Here is a 26690-nt window from a genome sequence, read left to right as displayed (position 1 = left end):
ACCCCCCCCCCCAATGCCTAGCGCAATGGAAGTTACCAAACAGCTTGAATACTGGGCTGGTGGAAAGATCAGTTGTTTATTCAGTACCTATATGGCAGGTACTATGTTAAATTTACATTATCTCCATTTAGAGATTAAAAAACTGAGACAATATAAATAACCTGCTTAAATTCAGCAGCAAGAATCAGGACTCAAACAGTGTTTTGGTTTTGGAGTTTTTTTCTTTTACTTGAAGATGTCACTAAGATTTAGTGCTGTCTACTAGAACTTGCTACGATAAGGGAAATGTTCTATCTACTGGGTCACAGGGGAGGCATTACCCACCAGTAGCTATGGAACACTAGTGGGACTGAGGAATTGAATTTCAAACTTTTTGGGGGGGTCTTTTCTAGGGCTGCACCTGTGCCATATGGAGGTTCCCAGGCCAGGGGTCTAATTGGAGCTGAGCCACCAGCCTATGCCAGAGCCACAGCAACGTGGGATCTGAGCCTCATCTGAAACCTACACCACAGCTCATGGCAATGACGGATCCTTAACCCACTGAGTGAGGCCAGGGATCGAACCCGCAACCTCATGGTTCCTAGTCAGATTCATTAACCACTGAGCCACGCAGGAACTCCAAATGAGCTCATCTCTTATGTGAAAAGAACCAAAGCTCTACACAAGCAGAGAGCGTAGTTTCAGCAACAGGAGGAGCCTGGACTGCAATACAGGTCTCTTGGGTTAGGGCCCTTGGCAAGGTTAATGTCAAGGGCCAATCAGACAGCTGTGGTGGGGACCCCGAATGCCAGCCACATGGTTTTGTAGAAGAGCGAGTCCTACCAGCTCTCCTTTCACATATACACACAGAGCACAGACCTCATGCAGCCCCAGAGGGGCAAGAAGAGACTTTAATTAGGGGAGGGAGGATCCACCAGAATAAGAAAAGGTACAGTGAGCGAGGGAGCAGAGGAGCCACAGCAGGCGGAGGGCCCAGCTGGAAGCCCCAGAGAACTCACCTCTCTACCTCTAGCACAGGCACTGCACTGACAGACAAGGCAAAACAGCAGCCCCTCTCAGCTGGGAGGGCAAGAAGTGGCCCCTGTGGCCAGAGGTTGCCTAGCTTCCAGGCCCTAGCTCCTAGGCATGGCTGGTGGCCACCAGTGCAGCCCTTGGCCCCAACCAGTGCTGGATGGCCATCTTCAGGCAGAGCTCAGGAAGCTGGCAGAGGGCCCCCACCGCTTCTACTGGATCCACAGAATAAGAGGATGAGGGAGAGGAAGTGGAGTCTGAAACCTCCCTCCCTCCCCACCTGGGGTGGCTCTGGCGAGGAACAGTAGTCGCCTTCTGGCTCCAGGCCCGCCCAGACCCACAGCGACCAATAAGGTACAATCACTGGGACCAGTCACAGCCACTGGAGGTGGAGGTTGTTTGTTTAAAAAAAAAAAAAAAAAAAAAGACAAAAGGTTACAGTCTCCTACAAGCACAGAGTTTAAGTTTCAAGACTTAAAAAAAAAAAAAAACCTGTCCCAGCCCAGGGGACAGAACATCAGAAGCCAGCCTGACCAGGCACACATGGCCTTGGGGCAGGTCCACTGCTTTGTTGCCCAGCTAGCAAGCATACCACCCCCCTCCCGCATCTAACGCCCACCCCAACCCAGCTCCCCTCCACTGCTGCTGCCACCGCCGCTCTGGGGAGTAACTCCAGGACGCCTTCGCAGACACAGGGAGCTTGAGGGGGAAGGCCACAAAATCCAGCCAGATGGTTTAGAACTGTCAAGAGAATAAAGAGGAGGTGAATGGTGGTTATTATTGTATCCTGGCAGGTCTGCTGTGGGTAGGTGGGCGAGCTGCCATTGTGCTCAGATCTCTGCAGGGTGGGAGGGAGTTGGGTCCCAGGAGACTCTGTGGGCACACCCTCATTCAGCCAGCATTCAGCAGTGACCTTTGAGGCAGTGGCCCTAAAACCTAGCACTAGACAAGGCAGAAAAATTAAGGGTGACATGGGCTTTTTCCACAGCTCCCCTTGGCTATGCCATGGAGACTGCCAAAAAGCCCTGTCACGGTGCCTTGCTTGGAGAACTGAGGTAGTCTTCTAGAGCTGGAGGGCTCACATGCATTTGAGGATGTAAGTCAAGGGCAGAGGGACCCAGGATCTGGTACTCTGTGTCAAGCTCTGGGTGGTCCTCCAAGCAGGACAAGACTTTGAAATGTTTTCTGCCCTCAAGTATCCCCCACAGTGCCTAGACCAGCCCTGGACATTTTACAGACCAGAGGCTATGGCCCAAAAATGAGCGCTATTTGGCCCACAGTGTTCAAAAGACTATCAAGCAGGAGTTCCTGTCGTGGCTCAGCAGAGATGAATCCGACTAGGAACCATGAGGTTGCTGGTTCAATCCCTGGCCTTACTCACTCAGTCAGTGGGTTAAGGATCCAGCATTGCTGTGGGCTGTGGTGTAGGTCGCAGACGTGGCTGGGATCTGGCGTTGCTGTGGCTGTGGTATAGGCTGGCAGGTATAGTTTTGATTAGACCCCTACCCTGGGAACCTCCATATGCCACAGGCGCAAAAAAAGAGTATCAATCCATGTCCAACCTTGAAAACAGAGAAGTCACTGCATACAGATCCAGATTTTGAAATTCTTTTGATGAAGTCACAAAGGGCTGGAGCTGTGTGCTGGTGATTCTGTTTGGGTGAGGCATATGCTCAGCAGGTCCCCACAGGGTTCTCCTCACTCATGTGTATTACCAATTCGACCCTTTCATGATCAGAGGTTGTCAACCCTGACAGATGCCATGGCACTAGCTTAGATCTGAAAACATAACTCCAAGTCCTTCCCTTACTGCCTGAGGCACCTTGGACATGCAACTTAACTTCTAGAGCCAGTTTATTTCTCTGTGAAATAAGGGTAACACCTGATCCAAAGATGTTTTAGGTATTAAATGAAATGTGCGAAAGTGCCTTTTTACCTGTGTTACTATAAAAATGTAATTATCATGGAGTTCCTGTTGTGGCAGAGCGGAAACGAATCAGACTAGGAACCATGAGGTTTCAGGTTCAATCCCTGGGCCTCACTCTGTGGGTTAGGGATCTGGTGTTGCAATGAGCTGTGGTGTAGTCACAGACACAGTTCAGATCTGATGTTGTTGTGGCTGTGGTGTAGGCCGGCAGCTGTAGTTCCGATTGGACCCCTAGCCTGGGAACCTCCATATGCTGCAAGTGCAGCCCTAAAAAAAAAAAAAAATTATCATAACTAAATGACTGGTGAATGAATGAGCCTAAAATATACTGGGACAAAACTTATTTTCTTCGGTTGAATTTAAAGCCTTCCTAATGTCTGATCATATAACCTTAGTGCTACAATATATGGAATGCTTCCTATATACCAGGCGCTATGTTTTATGTACATATTTCCTCATTTAATGTTCAACCACACTGAAAGCTACACATGAAGAGTCTCATTTCAGAGTCAAGGAAACTTGAGGCTTAGCTGGAAGGTTCTATAACATGCCCAAGGCAACAGTGGAGCTGGGCTCTCAGGGAGGTAGTCTGCCTCCACAAGCGTGACCTGAACAAGCATGCTCCCCTAGGTGCACAGTACAGTGACTCTGCACACTGGCTGCCCTCGGTATAATTAAAGCCCAGGGGAAGCGGGTGTTATTTCCATTTTTAGGAATCCGAGCTCCTTCTGGGCTGGATCTGTATGCACTGGTAGGAGTAAACACTAATTCTACCATCTAGGGATCACAGTCAACTCTGAATGGAACATGTCAACAAACCAAAGGCTGTCTGGAAAAAGAAGAAAAAAAAAAGAAGCAGGCATGTCATGAATGTCTAAACAAGAACAACTGTGTCATCAGTTCATCAACGTAAACAACCCTTCCTCCTCAGAGGGCTGTAGTCCTTTCCACCAGGAAGGCCAAACAATTAAAAAGGGATCTGGAGAATGTGAGCCATGAAAATGATGGAAAACAGGTTGAAGAAATCATGACGTTAAGCCTGAGAAACAGACACTAGATGCAAACTAATCAAGTCTGTTTGAGAAGTGGAATTACACTATGATTAACTGTCCTAAATTCCTAAAAATTCACATGTGGATTTAACTTGCTTCACTCAGGGTTTGAACTAGATGCAAGGAAGGACTCTTTACATTTTGAGATGTAAGGAGTCCCATGAGCAACTAAATCAGGCATTCCCCCAGACTCCTAGATGTGAAGAACACCCAGCAGCTCTCCATGATGAACCTCGGGCCCTCCCGCCCCCAAGGCACCTGCTGCACCAGAGATCCTAGAGGTCTCAGGAAATATTACCAAAGTTGGCACTACTTTCCCACTAGCTGCTAAGTTGTCAGCACAACCCACTGGTCTTTCTACTCCTGGAAGGAAAGCAGGAAGGCCCCTCACTTACATTCTTGAGGAACTCCTCGGCCACTATGCGCGCACGCGCGTTGACCGATAGCTTCATCTCACTGATCTCCTTGTCGATCTCCTCCATGAAGTGGATCACAAAGTCCACTAACTTGTGTTTATACATCTGCTCTGTGTGGAAGTTGGTGATCAGAAAGCTGATGTCATACCCCTAGTGAAGGAAGACAGTGGGAGGAGGGAGAGAAGAAACAGGAGAGAATCACTATCCTGCGGGCACTTAGCCGGCCATGCCCTATACATCCACTCACCCACATGCTTCTAAGGGCCTGTGACCTCCCTGAAAGCTACATGCCCTTCAGTCAGCAGCCCACCTGCTCTGTTGGGGTGTATATCTTGGATCCAAGAAAACAACAGATGGATCAACTGAACCCAGTTGACATCTCTGGAAGACTATTTGTGGCACAAACAGCTGCATTCGGAATGAAGCAAGGGAGAGGGAAGGAACCTACAGTCTCATTATGGAAGAATCTCATCAAACACAGGAACATTTAGCTCAGGGAGAAGAATGGGATTGAGGTCTTTATTGGACAGGCTGTGTGGAAATTCAATTTTATTTATTCTGGGTGGCCCCAGAGGTTAGATCTAGAGATCTTTAGCTCAGGATGAGGACAAACTTGGCCAACACGTCCAGTGTGTCTGATGATGGTATCTGCTGCTATGCATGGTAGTTGGTCAGTCACTGGGGATTTTTAAGTCGATCTGGCAGGGAGTCTGTGGAGAGGACTCAAGTACAAAGTCAGGCAACAATGAAGTTCCCGTCATGGCGCAGTGGTTAACGAATCCGACTAGGAACCATGAGGTTGCAGGTTCAATACCTGGCCTTGCTCAGTGGGTTAAGGATCTGGCATTGCCGTGATCCCTCGTTGCTGTTGCTCTGGCATAGGCCAGTGGCTACAGTTCCAATTAGACCCCTAGCCTGGGAATCTCCATGTGCGGGCCCTAGAAAAGGCAAAAAGACAAAACAAACAAAAACAAACAAACAAACAAAAAAAGTCAGCAAGAATGGACTCAATGTCAACTGTGGCCTTGACAGACTATGTTGGTGGTTGCCTTTTTACCCATTTATTTTTACGGCCACACCTCAACATATGGAAGATCCCCCGCCAGGGATTAAATCTGAGCTGCAGCTACAACCTATGCCACAGCTGTGGAAACACGGATCCTCTGACCCACTGCACTGGGCTGGGGACTGAACCTGCATGGTGACGCTTTAGATTTCTGATTCATCGTGCCATTTCTGCTGCTAGATTACAGGCTTTGGGAAAGTGAACGATGGGATTCATCTTTTTCGCCTCTTGCATGGCTGAAGTAGACCCAACTCCTTCTAGGCTGATCCCCCCTATTTGCAATCCAGCTGAAATGAAAGCCAACTGTCAACTCAGGTCACAGATGCCCTAGAGCTGGTGGTGCAGCAATCCCAGATTTGGAAACAATTCCGGGCCGGTGACAGTGGACTCAGTAGTAGAACTCTAGGTGTGAGGAACACATGGATCACACAGTCTCACCTCCACTGGTTTCCTTCGAAGGATAAAGAAGTTCTCTGCTCGCATCATCATGAAGCGCATGAACTTGTGGCATAAAATCTTCTCGATCTCATCAGCCTGCGGAAGGTGAAGGAGAAATGTGTTTCCTTCAAGTTGATACCCTAAGCCAAGAGAAATCAGCAGGCTGGTCTTTTGACCCTATTTCCCTCAGGTTCACGGGAGGCAGTGGCCTTGGGTATTGGTAACAGTCACTGCCTGAACTTTGAATTGTGGGGTAACCGGTTTCCAACTGAGAGGAGGGTCTACTACGTTAGAGCCTCCCAACTTAGTGGGGCATTATCATCACTTTCAGCCATTCCAGAAAGGTCATTCTGGCAAGCCCAAATCTTTTATCTGCTTCTTCCAGAGTTCACATCCACACTGAAAGATGCCCCTTCCTTTTTCAATTCACTAATGCTGCATTTTCCAAAGTCTGTGATACCTACTATGGTTTTAGAGATAACCATGGGTGGTTTCCACTTTGGGAACAATTAATATCAAACAACGCCCCAAGTTTCTCCCTGTTGAACTCTCAATATCTCTGCCCCGCCCCCCCCCCTTTGGTCCCTGCCACAGCATGCAGAAGTTTCCAGGCCAGAAATTGAACCCAAGCCATAGCAGTGACAATGCTAAATCCCAACTACTAGGCCACCGGGAACTCAACATTTCTGAAAGAAGAATTCTGCAGCAGGGTGCTGGCATGCCTTAACAGCCCCCAACACTTGTTAACCTCCCCTTTTAACAAAGAAAGCTGGCCCACAGTTAGAGCTTTCTATAAGCCAAAGGGCCTAGTCTGAATTTAGTAATTTTGTTTTGTTTTCAATGTACTTATTTTCTAGAGTTGTCCTTAATTTGACAAATGTTTTCCCACCTATGGAATGAAGTTTCTTTTCAAACAAATGTAAATGCAAGAAAACTAAGTCAATTTAAAAAAATCTAGGAGTTTTCCTGGTGGCGCAGCAGATTAAGGACCCGGTACTGTCACTTCTATGACTCCAGCCACTGCTGTGGCACAGGTTTGATCCCTGGCCCCGGAACATCCACATGCCATGGCCAAAAAGGAGGAGAAAAAAGTAACAAAATCTTTAATAAAAGTATTCTGGTAGTTCATAAACATGGTAGAAATGATGAGGGTTGGAGTTCCCATTGTGGCGCAGTGGTTAACGAATCCAACTAGGAACCATGAAGTTGTGGGTTCGATCCCTGGCCTGGCTCAGTGGGTTAAGGATCAGGCATTGCTGTGAGCTGTGGTGCAGGTTGCAGAGGCAGCTCAGATCCCATGTTTCTGCGGCTCTGGCGTAGGCTAGTGGCTATGGCTCCGATTAGACCTCTAGCCTGGGAACCTCCATATGCTGCGGGAACAGCCATAGAAAAGGCAAAAAGACAAAAAAATTTTAAAAAAGGAAAAAATTATACTTCGTTTTTTATCCTAAATCCACTTTTGGTGTTTATGGCTATCAAATTGATCCTGGTACTATTTATTTTTCTGAACCAGACTTATTTTTTATTCCTCAGGAAGAGTTCTATGACCTGACACCAAACTGGTCCACAGCCTTGGCTGCCACATCTCCTGCTCCCTAATCCAGAGCAAGGCCCAGAAGATGTGGCCACCCTCTCTTTATTCTACTGACCTGATGAGGCTGGCAAATAATTTCCAGGAAATAGCATCTGGGTTTCTTTGCACCCTGAATCTGGCATGCTGACCTCTCAGATGGGGGTCCCTGGCCTCCTGGGGAAGCAGGGGATCTATGGTGAGCGCACCTGTTTCACAGCAATGCTGACCCGGACAGAGTTGATAGAGCCTTCGATCAGAACCTTTTCCTTCTCATTCCTGCTGATGGTCACAGGTTGTAGCAGGAGCTCTTTGCTACTCCTGGAAACACAAAGTCACAGAGGCCTCTGAAGTATAAAAGAACCAAATGGGCAGGGAGACCCCGCGGTCCTAGAATCACCATCTGGGACCACAGAGTCCAAGGAGTAGGAGACTCACAAGCAGGGGTTCTCCAAGGTGGGGGCCAGCAAGCTTGTTCTCCAGCAAAAAGAGCACAGGCTCTGAAATCAGGGCAAAAAGGTTTTTATATCCATCCTCTGTTACCATCCTTGGCCAAGTTACCATGTTGGAATCTCAATTTCCTCGTCTGTAAAAATGACTTTGATTTGGAGTTCCCGTCGTGGCGCAGTGGTTAACGAATCTGACTAGGAACCATGAGGTTGCAGGTTTGGTCCCTGCCCTTGCTCAGTGGGTTAACGATCTGGCGTTGCCGTGAGCTGTGGTGTAGGTTGCAGACGCGGCTCAGATCCTGCGTTGCTGTGGCTCTGGCGTAGGCTGGTGGCTACGGCTCCGATTAGACCCCTAGCCTGGGAACCTCCATATGCCGTGGGAGCGGCCCAAGAAATAGGAAAAAGACAGAAAAAAAAAGACTTTGATTCCTATTTCACTGCTGAGGACTGAGAGAGATCAAAAAGGGTCAAGTGTCTAATAGTGTGCCTGGCACGTCATAGGAGCTTTACAAATGACAGCTCTTCTTTTAATAACTATAGGCAATCCTATACACCATTTGGGAAATAAGGAGAGAGCTTGCCTTCAAAAAATAAGGACAAGCTGAAACTGAAGTTTAGCCTCCTTTAATGATCAATACAGAATGACTCACTTACTCAGCATTAAGACCCCTCTCAGCTCAGTTGCCATTTTGATGCCTCAGAATCCCTTGGGATTCTTAATGGTAGTTAACTGTGGTAATGGTACCTGGGAGCTTTAAAATTAGCCAATAGAGGAATTCCTATTGTGGTGCAGCAGCAATGAATCCAACTAGTAACCATGAGGTGCGGGTTCGATCCCTCGCCTCACTTAGGGGGTAAGGATCCAGCAATGCCATGAGTTGTGGTGTAGATCACAGATGCAGCTCGGATCCAGCATTGATGTGGCTGTGGCAAGGCCAGCAGCTATAGCTCCGATTCGACACCTAGCGTAGGAACTTCCTTATGCCATGGGTGAGGCCCTAAAAAGCAAAAATAAAGTAAAATAAAATAAAAAATCCACCAGTGGAAACTGTAATAGGCACATTCTAACATCTTATCAGTTTTCTTAAATTCAAATCATATCAACTTAAGGTAACAACACTGCTTATCTCAGTTGTTTATGTCCCAGACTATAAATTTTAAAGGGGAAAAAGAGAACAATTTACTTACAAAACATAAATTAAATAAAGTAATCCAAAGTACAGAATATTTGGAGTAGGGGAATGAGAGGGTCCAGGTTGGGGTGGGTAGAATCCTTGATCTTTAAATTAGAAAATGGAGATGGTACCTCAACTAAATTCTTAGTCTTCTCTCTTCAAACTACTAAATGATTCCATAACTCCATGGGTTATTTCCCAAATGGCCCTAGGCTGAGAAGTCACACCTTGTGTCAAGCAATCTTGGCTCGAGAGCAGCTTCTCCCCTAGGTTTTGTCCTGCCAACCCACTGACCTATTTTCTGAACTTCAAACTGGGAGCCACTGTTCATCTGGCAGCAAGACAAAATATGTGAACTGAAGTTGTCCTGACAACTCCAGGAATGGAAGGTCGTGGCACCCTGTGATACAGCCATCTCTGGATGCTGCACCCATTACCCGATCCCTTTTTCTCCCCTACCTGACTTCCACTTCTGGCTTGTTGTGTCGTTCCACGACCTGGGAGGAGAAATTCTCCAGGCAGAGGGCAGCCTGCAGTGTGGCCCGCACGGCACTCAGGTAGGGGCGGAGAGTGGCAGTCTGTCGGAAAAACCCCAAGGGAGGATCAGAATCTGTCTCACCAAACCCATTGGTCCCCTACTCTGTTCTTGTCTTGAGGGCTGCAACCGTGGCACATGGAGGTTCCCAAACTAGGGGTGGAATGGGAGCTGCAGCTGCTGGCCTACACCACGGCTCACATCGAATCCTTAACCCACTGAGCAAAGACAAGACATTGAACCTGTGTCCTCCTAGATGCTAGTCAGATTTGTTTCTGCTGAGACACGAAAGGAACTCCTGTTCCCTTACTCTGACTACACAGGAGCCAGGTAGTACTGAGGGTCACTGGCTCTCAGACACCAAGTGAACAGAACAGACTAGACCTACCAGGCCTTTCATCCTAAGTCTAGACCAGTGATTCTCAACAGAGGAGCATTTTGCCTACAAGGGGACATTTGCCAAGATATTTTTCATTTTCACAATTGGGGTAGAGTTGGGGGTTACTGACATTGAGCAGAGGTCAGGTCTATTGCTAAATATCCTACAATGCACTCGAAGAATTATTCAGCCCCAAATAGTGCTGAAGTTGAGAAACTCTGGTGAATACATACAAGTGAATAACTGTCCTCAATCTTTCTTTTGAGCCAACAAATGTGTACATCTAGGGTGTGCCAGGTACCGAGCTGGGATCATCTCTACCCTTAAACAGCTCAACTGGATCAGAGAGAGAGAGAGAGAGAGAGAGAGAGAAACAGATTAAGAGGATTTTACATTGAGAAAAAGGACATTTCCAGTAGAGGATAGAGTGTCTAGCTTCACGGGCCTATCTTCAGTTCTTTGTATTAGCCAACTTCTTTCTCACCCTAGCCCTTCGAACATGCTAAACTATATATTTGCAGGTTTTTCTCCCCCTTCTTTCCTAAATCATCTTTAGATCTTGGCTTATTCAGAGAAGGCTTCTTGCTTCCTCCAAGACTTTCTTGACTTCCCTCTTTTTTTTTTTGGTCTTTTTGGGGCCACAGCCACAGTATATGGAGATTCCCAGGCTATAGTCACTGGCCTACACCACAGCCACAGCAGTGCTGCATCTGAGCCATGTCTGCGACCTACACCACAGCTGATGTCAATGCCAGATCCTTAACCCACTGAGCAAGGCCTGCATCTTCATAGATACTAGTCAGATTCATTTCCACTGAGCCACGACGGGAACTACTTGACTTCCCTCTTAACAGCATTTATTATAACTTAGAATAATACACCATTCCTCTTTCTTTATTACAGTAATTGCTCCTTCACTAGACTGTAAACTTAACAATAAACAGACCATGGTTATTCAAATCTACATACCCTGCACTTAGCTCAGTTAGTAACTAACATACACAGTGTTTTACTTAGTTTTTGTGCAACGAAGGATGAATGAGAGAAATAAATTAAGCAAGATTAGAATTACCAAAAAAGGGCATTAAGAGTTCTAGAAGTAGTAATGAGTAACATTGCTGTGTACGGGAAGCACTTTTTATTTATCTAATTTTGTTTTTTATGGTCATACCCACAGCATATAGAAGTTCCCAGGCTAGGGGTCAAGTTGGAGCTACAGTCTCTGGCCTACACCACAGCCACAGCAACATGGGATCCGAGCTCATTCTGTAACCTACACCATGGCTCATGGCAATGCTGGATCCTTAAACCACTGAGCAAGGCCAGGGATCAATCCCACGTCCTCATGGATACTAGTCAGGTTCATTACCACCAGGCCACAATGGGAATTTCCTGGATGCATTTTATTTTTTTAATTTTTTAATTTTTTTGCCTTTTTTGCTATTTCTTTGGGCCACTTCCTGCAGCATATGGAGGTTTCCAGGCTGGGGTCGAATCGGAGCTGTAGCCATTGGCCTACGCCCGAGCTGCATCTGCAACCTACACCACAGCTCATGGCAACGCTGGATCCTTAACCCACTGAGCAAGGCCAAGGATCGAACCCGTAAGCTCATGGTTCCTAGTTGGATTCGTTAACCACTGCGCCACGACAGGAACTCTCCTGGATGCATTTTATTTTATTTTATTTTATTTGTCTTTCTGCTATTTCTTGGGCCACTCCCGAGGCATATGGAGGTTCCCAGGCTAGGGGTTGAATTGGAGCCGTAGCCACCAGCCTACACCAGAGCCACAGCTACGTGGGGTCCGAGCCGCGTCTGCACCACACCACAGCTCAAGGCAACGCTGGATCGTTAACCCACTGAGCAAGGGCAGGGACTGAACCTGCAACCTCATGGTTCCTAGTCGGACTCCTTAACCACTGTGCCACGACGGGAACTCCTGGATGCATTTTAGATTCAATGGATAGGGCTGCAATGGTAGCCTAGAGATTCATGGGCAATCTCAAATGCCAGGCTTCTGAGTTTAGCTCTTCTCTTAAGGTGGTAAGGAACTGCTAGGGGCTTTCTGAAAAGGAAGTTACACAACTACAACTACTGCTATATATCCTACAGTGACTTTGTGGAGAATGGATTGGAGAGGGAAGTGAGAAAGAATGCAGAGAGGGTTATTCGAGGAGGCTGATGACAGCTTGGCCTGGGGCAATGGAGGACAAGCAAGACTTTATCTGTCAAAATTCATTGAGGGCAGGAGTTCTGGGTCGTGGCTCCAAGGTTAACTAACCTGACTAGCATCCACGAGGACACAGGTTCAACCCTTGGCCTCAATCAGTGGGTTAAGGATCCGGCAGTGCCATAAGCTGTGGTGTAGGTTACAGATGTGGCTTGGATCAAGCATGGCTGTGGCTGTGGCACAGGCTGGCAGCTACAGCTCCAAGTCAACCCCTAGCCTGGGAACCTCCATATGCAGTGGATGTGGCCCTAAAAAGAAAAAAAAAAAAAAAAAATTCATAGAAGGCAAACCTAAAAAGGATAAATTTTATGTAGCCAGCCCTATGACACCTGCCCTTTCACGATGACGCATTCTGGTGTAATACCTCAACAAATCTGATGTTTAAGAAAAGCAAAAGGCATGGCTTCAATTAGAATATCCCAGGTTTCTAACTGAGGTTATGAAAACACAAAGCCAGAAGACAAACACAAGAGGACAAGCAAGTTTAGGGAAAGAGGAGTTACGGCCTGGAAGTCTAATTTCAAGGTGTCTTCAACACTTCCAGGTGAACCATGAAAGAGGGCTAGACCAGCAGATTTAGGAGTTACCAGAATGCAGACGGTCATGAAGACCTGTATGTTAAATAGGTAGCACCACCAGGGAGAGTGTAAAGAGGAAGCTAGTGAGTCTAAATTGCTATGAACAGCCAGTTATCAAATGAGAGGATTTCCAAGGAGGAAGGAATCAGCAGTATCAGAGCTTACATTCTATAGTAAGACTGATACGGTTGAGTTCCGACCAGGAAGCGGTCTGGGAGGTAGAAGCACAGCTGGGGCAACATGAAGACTGGGATAAGGAAGTTCCACAGAGAACGCTCTCCCTCAGAGAACCATGGGGTCAAGAGGGCAAGAGGGGGGTGCATATTTAGTGAAGGTCTGCACTGGTTGGGGAGGTGGCCCTATTACAAGCCTCAGCGGCCCTACTAAGGGCTACGGGGCCTACTACGTGCCTCCGACGTGCTACCATACCTAGGAGCACCCACTCCCAGCTTCCTCTCTGATTCAGTATCTCCCACCTGCTTCAAAACCCAGACTATGAAGCCGAAAGGCCTGCTTCTTAGGAGGGCGTCCCCCGCTCGCTCCTTTCTCACTTCGGCCCCCGCCCCTCCCTCCTCCCAACCTCATGGTGCCCCCGCACCCCCAGCACCCCACGGCTCAGCGCCTCTCCGCTGCAAAGCCGCATCTCCCCCAAACCCAGAGCCTGAGGACAGAACAGTGGGGGTCCCTGGCCCGGGTCCCGGCTCTCTCTCACCATCGCGGGCGCTGGCTGGGCCGGAAAGCGGAAGTACGGAAGTGGCCAGCCCCGCGACGCCTGCCCTTTCGCGAGAAGCGCAGCCGCAGTCTCCGCCCGGACGTCCGGACTGTACCATCTATGTCCCGAGCGGGGGAGGGAGAAGCTAAAAACACTTGGCACTTCGGAAGTTTTCCCGCTAGGACTGCCGTGGTAGTTTTAGATTCCTGAAGTTTGAAATCACTACTCAAGCTTCTCCCGTCATCGGTGAGGCTCTCGCTTGTGACTTTGGCCTTCTTGTCGTCTTTGCTGCCATCTTCCCTCACAGCCATGCAGTGGTGCAGCCCAGCCTCAGGTTGGGCACCATATTAGGACAAGGCGAGCCGGGGGAGCTCTTCGATCCTTCCGGTTCTGTGCCCCCATCCTTTCTCCGGGCCCCTCCTACCTGCAGCCCTCGGGGCTCAGCGGGACTAACTGCCAAGCGGAGAACCCGGCCGCCGAGCCCCGCCCCCAGGCGCCGGGCTGTTCCCGAGGGTACGCCCGAGGCTTATTCTCTCCACCCCACTAGCAGCGGGCTCACTCGCTGCCGGCAAACTCCCACCCTCGAAAGACCCAGGGGCTGGTCCTCGCGTCTTTCCGCCCCCGCGTGCACTGCTGGGGGCCAGCCCCTAGTCAGTTCCGGGGCGGTAGCTCTCACCGACCGGAACTCCCCGCCCCCACCCGCGGCCCGGGGGCAGTAGGAGGCGGCTAGGAGGAGGTAGAGGGGGCGGGGGCCGCGGTAGGGTGTCCGCGGTAAAGGTCTGGGACCCAGAAGGCGGGACACTGGGGCTATCCATGGGTGGGGCCAGTCATTAACCAGTCCCACTTTTTCTGTGCCAGGCACTGAACTGGGCTCTTGACGGGCATCATCTTTTAATCCTCAGATCATCCCAGGGAGGTAGGTACTATTACTATCCCCGTTTTATAGATTCAAACTTCTTATGGGGAAACAAGCTCAGGTGTCTTTTGTCCCATTTTACGGATAGAAAAACTGAGACTCGAGAGATAATTAACATGTTCAGGGCTATATAAATAGAGGCTGGTCAAGCCAGAGCTTGAATCCTGATGTATCTAGTTTAGCAGTTCACATTCCTTACTATCTGGGGCAAATAGGGAAAAGGTGGGGAGGGTGAAACTAGGAGAGGCTGGGAGGCACAAAGAACGTTAACGTAAGTATGGAATACTTGGAATTCTGGAGTTTAGCAGAACTCTGGAAGAGTGGAGCTGAAGGGAAGAGCATCAGAAGGACAGGCACAGTATAACTGTGGTTAGAGGCACAGACTTAAAACTACCTGAATTCAGATTGCGTGTTGATAAGCATGAACATGTACCCACTCTAACAGTCTCAGTTTTCTCATCCGTAAAATGGAGATCACCATGAGTCACGGGGTTATGTGAGGAATTTAATGAGAAGCCAGTAAAATGTCTGCATCTAGCTTGGTGCACAGTAGGTGCTTTACAAATAGGAACTGTGACTTCAGCCTTAGTAGGATACTGAAGCCTGGCTTTCTTCTTGAGGCTGTCTGAATAGAAGGAGCTCTTGGTCTTTTCTTGTGCCACTTGTCCCCCCATCAGTGGTCCGTTCTCTCCAGCTCCACAGGGTCCCCTATCCTGGGCCATGAGTGAGCTGAAGGACTGCCCCTTGCAGTTCCATGACTTCAAGTCTGTGGACCACCTGAAAGTCTGTCCCCGCTACACAGCAGTGTTGGCCCGCTCTGAGGATGATGGCATCGGTATTGAGGAGCTGGACACTCTGCAGCTGGAGCTTGAGACCTTGCTTTCCTCTGCCAGCCGACGCCTGCGGGTGCTCGAGGCTGAAACCCAGGTGATACCCCACAGAGGGACACCAGGGATGGACTGTGACAGGTTGTGGCATGGGTCACTGAGGTAGCTAGCCCTCTCTGCTGAGGCCTGAGGTATGGGAGCATAGTGGGGGGAAGAGAAACCCAAACTGGGCTTATGTGACGTGTAAAGTATGCAGGAGGAGTTCTGTCGTGGCTAAGTGGAAACGAAGCTGACTAGCATCTGTGAGGACGCAGGTTCAATCCCTGACCTCGCTCAGTGGGTTAAAGATCCGGTGTTGCCATGAGCTATGGTGTAGGTTGCAGACGAGGCTCAGATCTGGCATGGCTGTGGCATAGGCCAGAGGCTACAGCTCCGATTTGACCCCTAGCATGGGAACCTCCATATGCTACAGGTGTGGCCCTAAAAAAAAAAAATCAAAGTAGGAATGTGCATGATCCTCATAAATTTCAGGATTTCTAATCCACTAAGCATCTATTGACCCCCACTCCCCACAATGTTCTGGATCCTGTGCTCATCATTAGAGAGGTAGTGAGGACAATTTGGGCCTTGAGGGAGCTTGCCAACTAAAGAGAGGAGGAGGGAGTTACCATTGAGGCTCAGTGGTAATGAACCCATGTAGTATCCATGAAGATTTGGGTTCAATCCCTGGCCTCGCTCAGTGGGTGAAGGATCTGACATTGCCATGGGCTGTAATGTAGGTCACAAACGTAGTCTGGTTCTGGCATTGCCGTAGTTGTGTCATAAGCCAGCAGCTGCAGCTCTGATTCAACCTCTAGCCTGGGAACCTCTATATGCCACAGGTGTGGCCCTAAAAAGAATGAATGAAGGGAGGAGGAGGGCACACAAGTACCAACTGATGTGCTGTTGTGGTTAGGAGTACTGAGGTAACTGGAATGAGGAGGCCTGGATTTGCATCCTGGCCCAAGCACTTGCCAGCGTTGCTGTTTGCCAGCTATGTGACTTTGCACAAGTTACCTCCTAGTTCTGAGGATCAGTTCTCCATCTGCAAAGTGGGCTGGATAATAGGACCTCCCTCAGAGCTTTTGTGAGGATTTGAAGACTTTTCACAAAGGCTCAGCACAACACCTGATACTAAGTAAGCATGTCAAATGTTATTTATTGGTATACTTCTGATGATTTCTATTTATGGCATAAGCATTCTCTGAGCCCTGTATGCCAGGTGCTATGCCAGATGCGGGGGAACAGAGATGTTTAAAATGAACCTCTGTGTCTCTAACAGCTTATAATCTTGTTGAAGAGACAGAGTACTCTGTTTTTGTTTTTTGTTTTGGGTTTTTTTTGTTGTTGTTTGGTTGGTTGGTTGGGTTTTGTTTTGTTAGGACTACGCCTATGGCATATGGAAGTTCCCAGGCCAGGGGTTGAATCAGAGCTGCAGCTACCAGCCTACACTACAGCAACGCGAGATCCAAGCCACACTTGCAACCTACACCACATGTCACGGCAATACCAGATCCCTAACCCACTGAGCAAGTCCAGGGATCGAACAGCATCCTCATGGATACTAGTCGTGTTTGTCACCCACGGAGCCACAACAGGAACTCCACAAAGTATTCTGTTTGTTCTAGTTATGATCAAACAACACGATTAGTCCTACAGTGGAGGTACAGAGTATCAGAGACTCATAGACAAAGACGATGCCATTTTAACTGGACCTCAAAAGATGAATAAAATTGGAGTTCCCATTGTGACGCAGTGGAAATGAATCTGACTAGGAACCATGAGGTTTCAGGTTCAATCCCTGGCCTCCATCAGTGGGTTGGGGATCTGGTGTTGCCGTGAGCTGTGGTGTAGGTCACAGACACGGCTTGAATCCTGTGTTGCTGTGGCTGTGGCGTCGGCTGGCAGCTGTAGCTCTGATTGGAGCCCTAGCCTGGGAACCCCCATGTGCCTCAGGTGCAGCCCTAAAAAGCAAAAAAAAAAAAAAAAAAAGAATGAAATTAACTCGTGGGAGTTCCCATCATGGTGCAGCAGAAACGAATCTGACTGGTAACCATGAGGTGCAGGTTTGATCCCTGGCCTCGCTCAGTGGGTTAAGGATCTGGTTTTGCCATGAGCTGTGGTGTAGGTTGCAGATGCAGCTCAGATCCTGCATTGCTATGGCTGTGGTATAGGGCAGCAGCTGCAGCTTCGATTTGACCCCTAACTTGAGACCCTTCATATGCCAAAGGTGTGGCCCTAAAAAGCAAAAAAAAAAAAAAAAAAAAAAATTGTGGTCCCTGGGAATCCATTGAAGCTTTTTGAGTGGGCTGTGGCATAATCAGTTGTGTTTTAGCATCTAAGAAGCTGTGTAACTGATGCAGAGAAGGCTTCCCAGTTGTGGCGATATTTGAAGAGAAGGTTTGCTGGAAAGCTTGCTTTCCTATACCAAAAAATTACTCCCAGCATGTTTTCCTGAGATGTGATCTCTTTGCTTGACCTGCTAAACACTGTGTAACTGGCTTGGGTGCTACATAGGTGAGTCAGTATAGACAAGTGAATAGAATGATTAGAAGAATATGAATAAAATCCTGTGAGATGGGCACAGATAAGGAGCTGAGTTTTGCAGAATGAGTAGGAATTTGCTAGACATAAAGGGAATAAGGAGAGACTTGGAGCCTAATTGAGTTCTAGATCCCAGTTTTTCTCTGGGAGGACGAATTGCCTGTGTCTTCCCTTCTCCCTCTCAGTGACAGTGTGTGAATTTCAGATCCTCACCGACTGGCAGGATAAGAAAGGTGACCGACGATTCCTGAAGCTGGGTCGAGACCATGAGCTTGGAGCTCCCCCCAAACATGGGAAACCCAAGAAGCAGAAACTGGAAGGGAAGGCAGGACATGGGCCGGGCCCTGGCCCTGGGCGACCCAAATCCAAAAACCTTCAGCCCAAGATCCAGGAATATGAATTCACTGATGACCCTATCGACGTGCCACGTATCCCCAAGAATGACGCCCCCAACAGGTTCTGGGCCAGAGAACATAGATGGGCCTCGGGATTCGGGCATTGGAGGCTGTGGTGGGGCCCAGGGCTGAGGTTGGTGGGGGAGGGGCCCTCACTCAGGCTCTGCTTCGCCCTGCAGATTCTGGGCTTCAGTGGAGCCCTACTGTGCTGACATCACCAGTGAGGAGGTGCGCACACTGGAGGAGCTACTGAAACCCCCAGAAGATGAGGCTGAACATTACAAGGTAGCGACCCCCAAGCCTAGGTAGATGTGGAGAACAAGAGGGCTCAGAGTTGCCTCAGAATCTGAGACCCTAAGCTCTGCATCATCTTCCTTCCCCTGTGCTGCCCAGCCTCCTGTCTGCTCTGCTAACCCACCTCAACATACAGGCACTAACGTCACCTTCTCCTTTCTAGCCTATGTAAATGGTCACCATGACCTAAGGCCTCTTCCCTAGTGAGGTCTGTTTCTCTCATCACCTGCCCTTCTTTGGCTCAAGCCTTCATCAGCCTTTACCTGAACAGCCTAACACTTTCTTCCTTCTAGAGGGATTCTTTTTTTTAAATTTTTTGATGTGTAAAAGTTTACTTTTTTTATGAGGAAAATAAAAGAGGTTCCATTAAAGAAAATGTAGAAAATACAGAGAAGCATTGGAGGGGAGCTCTCTCCAATAGGTCAGCTGTCATGATCAGATGTGCTCATGACATGACCCTGCTCTCTGGCCTCTCCCTGGCTCCTGTTACCCAGAATCGAGTAGTCCAGGCATCTCAGTCCATGGTGGCACAGTCCCAGCGCCTCTCTCCTGTTTCCTTGGCCACGCCCCCTCCTCACTGCTGTGTTTATCAGCAGCACCCCCCCCCAGGGTCCTTGCTGGTCTCTGGGCCTCTGCACATGCTCTTCTCCCCTTGGCAATCTGACACCCTTCAAAACCCTGATCACACATTACTTCCACCAGAATGCCTTTGCAGATTCCCGAGCAGAAGATGCACTGCCACAGCACCTTGACTTGCCTCTGTCACTTGCCTAAATTTTTAAAGAATTTATTTGAAAAAGTTATCCATAGAAGCAGTAATAAATTCAAGCAACGCAAAAGATATTTCCCTCTCACTTCTGACCCTGAGGCCTCTAGTTCTCTCGGAGACAATAGCTGTCACCTGAGATGGTCCACATATACATACTATTCTGCACCTTATACTTGGAAATTGTTCCGTTTCGTCTTCCGTGTGTGTTGTACTTCTTTTTGTACCTGGCTTCCTTACTAGACTGTGAGTGTAGAGATTTTATCTCCTTTGTCTCTTCTCACCTGTACCATGCTCAGGCCTTGTCCCTGGGTGAGCTACTTGGGAGACAGAGAAGTGAAGGAGTAAAGAATGAACAAAGAGTCTGTTGGCCATCCCCACTTCACAGAGAGCACGCACGCCCCAGGCATGCTGGCCCGTATTCACTTCTTTGGGGCCGGGTGGGATGTCTCCCACAGATCCCGCCCCTGGGGAAGCACTACTCCCAACGCTGGGCACAGGAGGACCTGCTGGAGGAGCAGAAGGACGGGGCTCGGGCAGCAGCCATGGCTGACAAGAAGAAAGGCCTTATGGGGCCACTGACTGAACTAGACACTAAAGGTAAGCCCTTCACCTCCCTGCCTACCCCAGGCCAGGACTTGAGTTCCCAGAACTTAAGCCCACCTGTCTGTCTACCACTTCTCTGCCCACCTCAGACGTGGATGCCCTGCTGAAGAAATCTGAGGCCCAGCATGAGCAGCCAGAAGATGGGTGCCCCTTTGGTGCCCTGACACAGCGCCTCCTGCAGGCCTTGGTGGAGGTGAGCACCCCAACTCAAAAAAGGAACTGGTATCTACCTTCTGTTTCATTGTTTTACTTTTAATTTTTATTGGAGCATATTATACATTTAAAGGTACACAGCATGAGAGTACAACTTGATAAATTTTCATAAATGAGCACCTTTATACAACTAACCTCAAGATCACAAAATTAAACATCATCAGTATTCTAGAAGCCCCTCTCATGCCCCTCCCAGTTCTTAGCCTCCCCCGCAAGGTAGCCACTGCTCCACAGTTACTTTTGCTGAGTGTTGGCTAGGGCCTATGCAAAGGACTTTCTACACATCCTCTCGTTAAAGGCAAAGACAGTGGTTAACCCCATGTTATACCTAAGAAGACTGAAGTTCAAAAAAGGGAACTGTTTGCTTGAGGACACACAGCTTATAGAAGCAAGACTCAAACCCCAGGTTTAGGCCCCCTTTCTTTATGCCCACTAGCTGCCCTTAGGCACATTTCCTCACCTCACTGAGCCTCAGTTTCCTCTCTGGCTCAAACACAGTAGTGTCTCCCTCTCCCACATAAGATGCTGGGCACATGTTTCATGTTGGTTGAGGAGGAGGGAGATCTCTGTGCCACATCATCAGACAGGGATTCCAGTTATGGTGGCTTTGCCATCTTAAACATGCACTCTGCACAAGGTCACTCCAAGTCCAACTGCCACTTCAGGCCTTCAGGAAAAGACCAAGGAGGAGTGTGTGAAGGTCATGGCCGGTTGAGGCTCTTATCTCTTCTGATCACTATGGAGAATCGCATGGCTACCCTTGATAGCAAGGGAGGCTGGGAAGTGTGGTTATCTGGGCAGCCGTAAGGCCAGCTACTGTAGAAGGGCGAGGATGGCTTTTGGACACCTGATGCATGCCTAGCAGAGCACCTCATGCATTGCAAATGCCTAACAAACCTTAGCTCTTCTCATTGCTATTGCTGTTATCATCATCTTTTATGCTCCCTTCTTTCAGATTCAATACAAAAAACAAGTGTTTTTAAAATGATCAAAGCTTTTTGGAGTCTGTTTGGGAAGGCTTTTCAGAGAGGATTGGATAGGAAAGAGAAAAGGCTATTTCTGGTCTGTGAAGACTGTCCATGTAGATTGGAGGGGAGCAGGAAGGTGATAATACTACGGCTCTTTCTCCATCCATTTCTATGCTCTTCTAGGAAAATATTATTTCCCCTATGGAGGACTCTCCTATTCCTGACATGTCTGGGAAAGAATCGGGGGCTGATGGGGCAAGCACCTCTCCCCGAAATCAGAACAAGCCCTTCAGGTGAGTGACGTCCTGTCCATACACCACAGTCTCGTCTCTGCTTCTGTTGACTTCCATCCATCTCAGCATGATGTGGTCTTCATTAATAGAGAGGCTGAGGACATTTTGATAAAGCCCAATAAAAGTCTGACATGCATGCTGGCCCAGCAGTTCTGCAAGCACAGACTTAGGACAGAGTTTTTATCATAGCACTGTTCTTACTGTAAACAACCTAAATGTCCAACTGAAGAGGAGTAATTCTACACAATGAAGTAGCTTGTAGCTACTAATCATATCAGAGAAATACAGTTAATTGACATGAAAAGATATAAACAATAGAATGATAAATGGAAAATGTCAGTTTTAGCAAGGTACAGGCAATGCAGTTCCTTTTTTTTTTTTTGGCTGCAAATGGGGCATGCAGAAGTCCTGGGGCCAGGGAGCAAACCTTCACCACACCTGCCACCTGAGCCACAGCAGTGACAGTGCCAGATCCTTAGCCCACTGCGCCACCAGAGGAACTCCAATATGATCCTATTTTTACTTCAGATAGATTTAGGAGTTCCCAGCGTGACTTAGTGGTTAATGAGCCCAACTAGTATCCATGAGGACGTGGGTTCGATTCCTGGCCTTGCTCAGTGGGTTAAGGACCCAGAGTTGCTGTGAGCTGTGGTGTAAGTCACAGACGCATCTTGGATCCTGTGTGGCTGTGGCATTGGCCAGCAGCTATAGCTTCAATTGGACCCCTAGCCTGGGAACCTCCATATGCCACAGGTATAGCCCTCAAAAGACAAAAAAAAAAATTATTTAAATGTGTGTACCTGTGGGGGGGACCTAAAGTAATATGTAATAAACATGGGAACAGTTATGTAACAAAATTTGGAATATGTATAATATTTACATAACTATATAAATGGAGATATTTTGTAAATATAACATATTAACATATAGTAATATAATAGTAATATATGTAATACTAACAAGATAACAAAATAACACTAGTTCTTTCTGGGTTGTTGGCATTATAGTTATTTCTGTATTTTATATTACATAACGTCGATACCTGTTGCTCGTGTTTGAAACAGGACCAGGTGTGTCTGTCTGTCTCTCTCTTTTTTTTTAACAGCTGCACTTGCAGCATATGGAAGTTCCTGGGCTAGGGGTGAATCAGATCTGTGGCTATTGGTCTACACCACAGCCACAGCAATGCCAGATCTGAGCTGCCTCTGTGACCTACACCACCCCTTGCAGCAAGGCTGGATCCTTAACCCACTGAGCAAGGCCAGGTATCAAACCCACATCCTCATGGAGACTATGTCAGGTTCTTAACCTGCTGAGCCACAATGGGAACTCCTCTGTGTCTACTTTTTTTTTTTTTTTTTTTTGTCTTTTTGTCTTTTTGCCATTTCTTGGGCCGCTCCCGAGGCATATGGAGGTTCCCAGGCTAGGGGTCTAATCGGAACTGTAGCTGCCAGCCTACGCCAGAGCCACAGCAACGCAGGATCCAAGCCGCGTTTGCAACCTACACCACAGCTCACAGCAACGCCAGATCGTTAACCCACTGAACAAGGGCAGGAATCGAACCCACAACCTCATGGTTCCTAGTCGGATTCGTTAACCACTGCGCCACAACGGGAACTCCCTGTGTCTACATTTTTATGTCTGGATAGATATAGAGGGGATGCCCAAGAGAAAGAAGGGTGTCCTAACCTTGGGCGTCTCTGAGGGCTTCCCCCTCCAAGCTGGCTCTTGTGCTGAGCACTGCCTTCCCTGCAGTGTGCCACATACAAAGTCCCTGGAGAGCCGCATCAAGGAGGAGCTGATTGCCCAGGGCCTACTGGAGTCTGAGGACCGCCCCGCGGAGGATTCAGAGGATGAGGTTCTTGCAGAGCTGCGCAAACGGCAGGCTGAGCTGAAGGCACTCAGTGCCCACAACCGCACCAAAAAACATGACCTGCTAAGGTGAGTGTGTACGGGATGCATGGGCCAGGGAGTGGCGAACAAGGCCTGGCCATGCTGGTCACCTTCCAGGAGCTTTACAGCAGGCTTCCCAAACTTGGCAGGGCCTCTAATCACCCGGAAGCCTTTGAAAAAAGGTGTTAATACTGGGCATCACCCCACTGGTTATGTCTCAAGCAGATTCTAATTTCATGGACTAGAGCTCAGGAACGTGTAATTTTGTTTTTTGTTTTTTGTTTTTTTTTAGGGCTGCACCTGAGGCATATGGAGGTTCCCAGGCTAGGGGTCTAATCGGCCTATACCATAGCCATAGCAATGACAGATGCAAGCAGCGTCTGTGACCTACACCACAGCCCACGGCAACACTGAATCCTTAACCCACTGAGCAAGGCCAGGGATCAAACCCACAACCTCATGGTTCCTAGTTGATTCATTCATTTCCACTGTGCCACAATGGGAACTCCTGTAATTTGTTTATTTACTTCAAACTTGTTTATTTACTTCTAATTATTGTAGTTAAAAAAAAATACAAAAGTTATCCCCTAAATTGTTTTTATTGTACAGTTCAATGGTGTTAACTATTCACATTGTTGTGTGTTTTATTTCTTTTCATGCTATTTTCTTTTCCCCTCAAAGTTTTATTGTGCAGAATTTCATACAAAACGTCTGATAGTGTCAGAGTTCTTGTCATGGTGCAGCAGAAACAAATCGACTAGGAACCATGAGGTTGCAGGTTCAATCCCTATCCTCATTCAGTGGGTTAAGGATCTGGTGTTGCCATGAGCTGTGGTGTAGGTCGCAGACACGGCTCCGATCTGATGTTGATGTGGCTGTGGTGTAGGCCGGCAGCTGCAGCTCTGATTGGGACCCCTGACCTGGGAACCTCCATATGCCATGGGTGTGACCCTAAAAAGACCAAAAAAAAAAGTCTGACAGTGTAGTATATATAGCAAACACAAATATACACCCCACCTCAATTTATCACCTGTTAACATTTTGTTGGGCATCTGTGATTATCATCAGCCCCTCACTAGGACCTGACCTGTGTTTTGAGACCAGTTCTTTCAGGAACTGGTTGTGATGTCATTCATTTTGTGTTCATTCCATCCTCTTATCCTACATTGGCCACAGCAAGGGTATAGGTACTACCAGGAGGTAGATCATGGTAGTGGTGGCCCTTTCCTGGAGAGAGAGCAGTCTCCTTGCTTCTTACAGATAGGTGCTGTGTCTACACCTCACAGAGCCCAGCAGGGCAGGGCATGCTCATTCATTTGGCAGCTCTGCCCAGCTCTTAAATATTGTGCTGGGGGCAGGGCAAAGGGCCTACAGTCCCCACGTGAGTGGTTGGTAAAGATGTACAGCATTAGAAGGAGAAGAAGTTGCTGACAAGTGGCTAGTATATTTGAGGATGAGTGTGTTTTGAGTGTCTACCATCTGCCAGGGGCTTTCTGTACACCTTCCTGTTTAATCTCTATTTGTTGTTTACTAAATGAGGAAAAAAAAGGCCCAGTGAAATGAGTGCGATGCTGAAAGTCACACAACCAGTAAACAACCAAGCTGTGAGTTGAGTCCAAGGCTGAATCCAAAGCCTCTTTCTAGTTCCCTCTCAAGGGCAAGAGGAGGAAAACAACAGATGAAAGAGGCCTGGGGGTGGGGAGCGAGGGATGGTGGGGAGCGAGGGATGGTGGGGGAGGAGTGGGAGAGAAGAAGTAGGGATGTGCAGATACGGAAGTAATGGGCAGTGAAGGAACCAACTGGGGCTCTCAGAAGGCCAGTGGGCAGCTCTCAGCCCTGCATGGGCTCAGTGCAGGGAGTTAAGCAAGGCATCTGCCCTGGGCAGCAGCTTCCCCTTCTGAAAAATTAATAGGTCAGACAAGATAGATCTCTTTGTGACCCCCCCAGCTCCACCATCAACTGAATTTATAGATCAGATTCCAATCAGAGGGGTCAGTTTAGTATCTCACTTGCCTCCATAAACCTCATACTGCCTAGACCCTTAGGTTGCTCTGGAATTTGGATGCTGAAATAAGCAGATCATCTGCTGGCACCAGAACACTTTGTAAAGAAGGTTGTTCGGAGCCAGCCTGCCTTGATTCAGATCTATTCACTAGGTGGAGGTATTTCTTATCTTCCTTGAGCCTCAGTTTCCTCAGTGGTAATACAGGAATCTGTGATTATCATCAGCCCCTCACTAGGACCTGACCTGTGTTTTGAGACCAGTTCTTTCAGGAACTGGTTGTGATGTCATTCATTTTGTGTTCATTCCATCCTCTTATCCTACCTACCTCCCAAGTCATTATGAGGATTAATTGAGCTAATACTTTAGAAGAGCTTAAGGTAGTACCTGGCACATAGCACCATGTAAGTATGGCTCAATAACTGCTTTTGGTATGAAATGGCCCACAGGAGTGTCATCCCTGGGTGGTGGGTAGGCTCAGTCTGGAAGAGAGAGGAACCCTACTCTGGGGGGCGCTTCCCATGACACCTAGCTGGCTGGTCCCCACGTAGGCTGGCAAAAGAGGAGGTGAGCCGGCAGGAACTGAGACAGCGAGTCCGCATGGCAGACAATGAGGTCATGGATGCCTTCCGTAAGATCATGGCTGCCAGGCAGAAGAAGCGGACTCCCACCAAGAAGGAGAAGGATCAGGCCTGGAAGACTCTGAAGGAGCGTGAAAGCATCCTGAAGCTGCTAGATGGGTAGCCATCACCCCTGCCTCAGGCTGCCTCCCCATGGCCTGGGCAAGGGGACACCCACTTCCTTCTTTGGGCTGCCAGAAGCCTCAGCCTGTGGCTGCCTGTCTGATGTCAAATGGCAACAGTCTCTAGAGGCTGGGGCCCTTTTCTGAGATCTTTCGACTTAGCTCTGTCCAGCCAGGTCACAGGAACCCTCCTGGGCTAGCCTGGGGCCCAGTCTCTGCTTGGACCCCAAGATCTAGGGGCTTCATTTCTGGGCCTTCCTCATCCCCCTCTTCACCATCCTCCACTCCCCCACCTTTCTTACCCTCAAGGACTTCTCCCTTGTGGTTTTGTAAAAGTGCAAACTTAAGAATAAAGTGACTGCTGTGGTTTTTTAAAAAGCATCCAGAGTCTTTGAGTGTCTGTTGTTGTGGGGTAGAAAGGAACTGTTATGGGTGCAGAGTTTAGGAGGGCATGCTTGGTGGCTCTCAGCTGGTGGCCACTCACCCTTGTCATTCATTCAGGGAGAACTTTCTGAAGATACTTGTGGCTGCAGGTAACAGAACACTCCCACTCGGGATGGTTAAACAACAAGGAAATGTGTTAGCTGGCAGAGTGGTGTCCAGGTTTGGCCAATGCAGCAACTCAACAGGGCCATCAAGGGTCTCCACACTCCCA

The 26690-nt window shown here is 48.3% G+C and overlaps 2 protein-coding genes across 6 annotated transcripts; one reads left to right on the top strand and one right to left on the bottom strand.

The window, feature by feature from the left end:
- Nucleotides 53-18113, bottom strand: ARPC4 (actin related protein 2/3 complex subunit 4). 4 transcript variants are annotated; one of them, NM_001206535.1, is given in 7 exon segments: nt 59-1752; nt 4386-4556; nt 5911-6006; nt 7690-7801; nt 9564-9682; nt 13538-13602; nt 18106-18113. In NM_001206535.1, coding segments are annotated over 6 exon segments (507 nt in total). In that variant the 5' UTR covers nt 13541-13602; nt 18106-18113; the 3' UTR covers nt 59-1746.
- On the top strand, nt 13869-26416 carry TADA3 (transcriptional adaptor 3). Of its 2 annotated transcripts, none has more exons than XM_021068275.1 (10): nt 13869-14050; nt 14396-14453; nt 15148-15380; nt 18069-18319; nt 18438-18543; nt 19777-19918; nt 20014-20117; nt 21289-21398; nt 23154-23339; nt 25845-26416. In XM_021068275.1, the coding sequence occupies exons 3-10, from the start codon at nt 15174-15176 to the stop codon at nt 26035-26037; spliced, it is 1299 nt and encodes a 432-aa protein (XP_020923934.1). In that variant the 5' UTR covers nt 13869-14050; nt 14396-14453; nt 15148-15173; the 3' UTR covers nt 26038-26416.

Source organism: Sus scrofa, chromosome 13 (genome assembly GCF_000003025.6).
Source record: "Sus scrofa isolate TJ Tabasco breed Duroc chromosome 13, Sscrofa11.1, whole genome shotgun sequence".
Lineage (NCBI taxonomy): Eukaryota > Metazoa > Chordata > Mammalia > Artiodactyla > Suidae > Sus > Sus scrofa.
The sequence above is the reverse complement of the archived record's forward strand: the minus strand, read 5'-3'. Positions and strand labels throughout refer to the sequence as shown.

What these genes read in the sequence shown, in the direction of transcription:
- ARPC4 (XM_021068246.1), bottom strand. Translation starts at nt 13,848, where the DNA reads ATGGCTGTGAGGGAAGATGGCAGCAAAGACGACAAGAAGGCCAAAGTC. An exon ending in CCCAGCCAGCGCCCGCGATG is followed by an intron (nt 7,802 to 13,537) that starts GTGAGAGAGAGC and finishes TTGTGTTTCCAG; the next exon opens with GAGTAGCAAAGAGCTCCTGC. An exon ending in TTCGAAGGAAACCAGTGGAG is followed by an intron (nt 4,557 to 5,910) that starts GTGAGACTGTGT and finishes TTCCTTCACTAG; the next exon opens with GGGTATGACATCAGCTTTCT.
- TADA3 (XM_021068275.1), top strand. Translation starts at nt 15,174, where the DNA reads ATGAGTGAGCTGAAGGACTGCCCCTTGCAGTTCCATGACTTCAAGTCT. An exon ending in TGCTCGAGGCTGAAACCCAG is followed by an intron (nt 15,381 to 18,068) that starts GTGATACCCCAC and finishes TGTGAATTTCAG; the next exon opens with ATCCTCACCGACTGGCAGGA. An exon ending in AAGAATGACGCCCCCAACAG is followed by an intron (nt 18,320 to 18,437) that starts GTTCTGGGCCAG and finishes TTCGCCCTGCAG; the next exon opens with ATTCTGGGCTTCAGTGGAGC.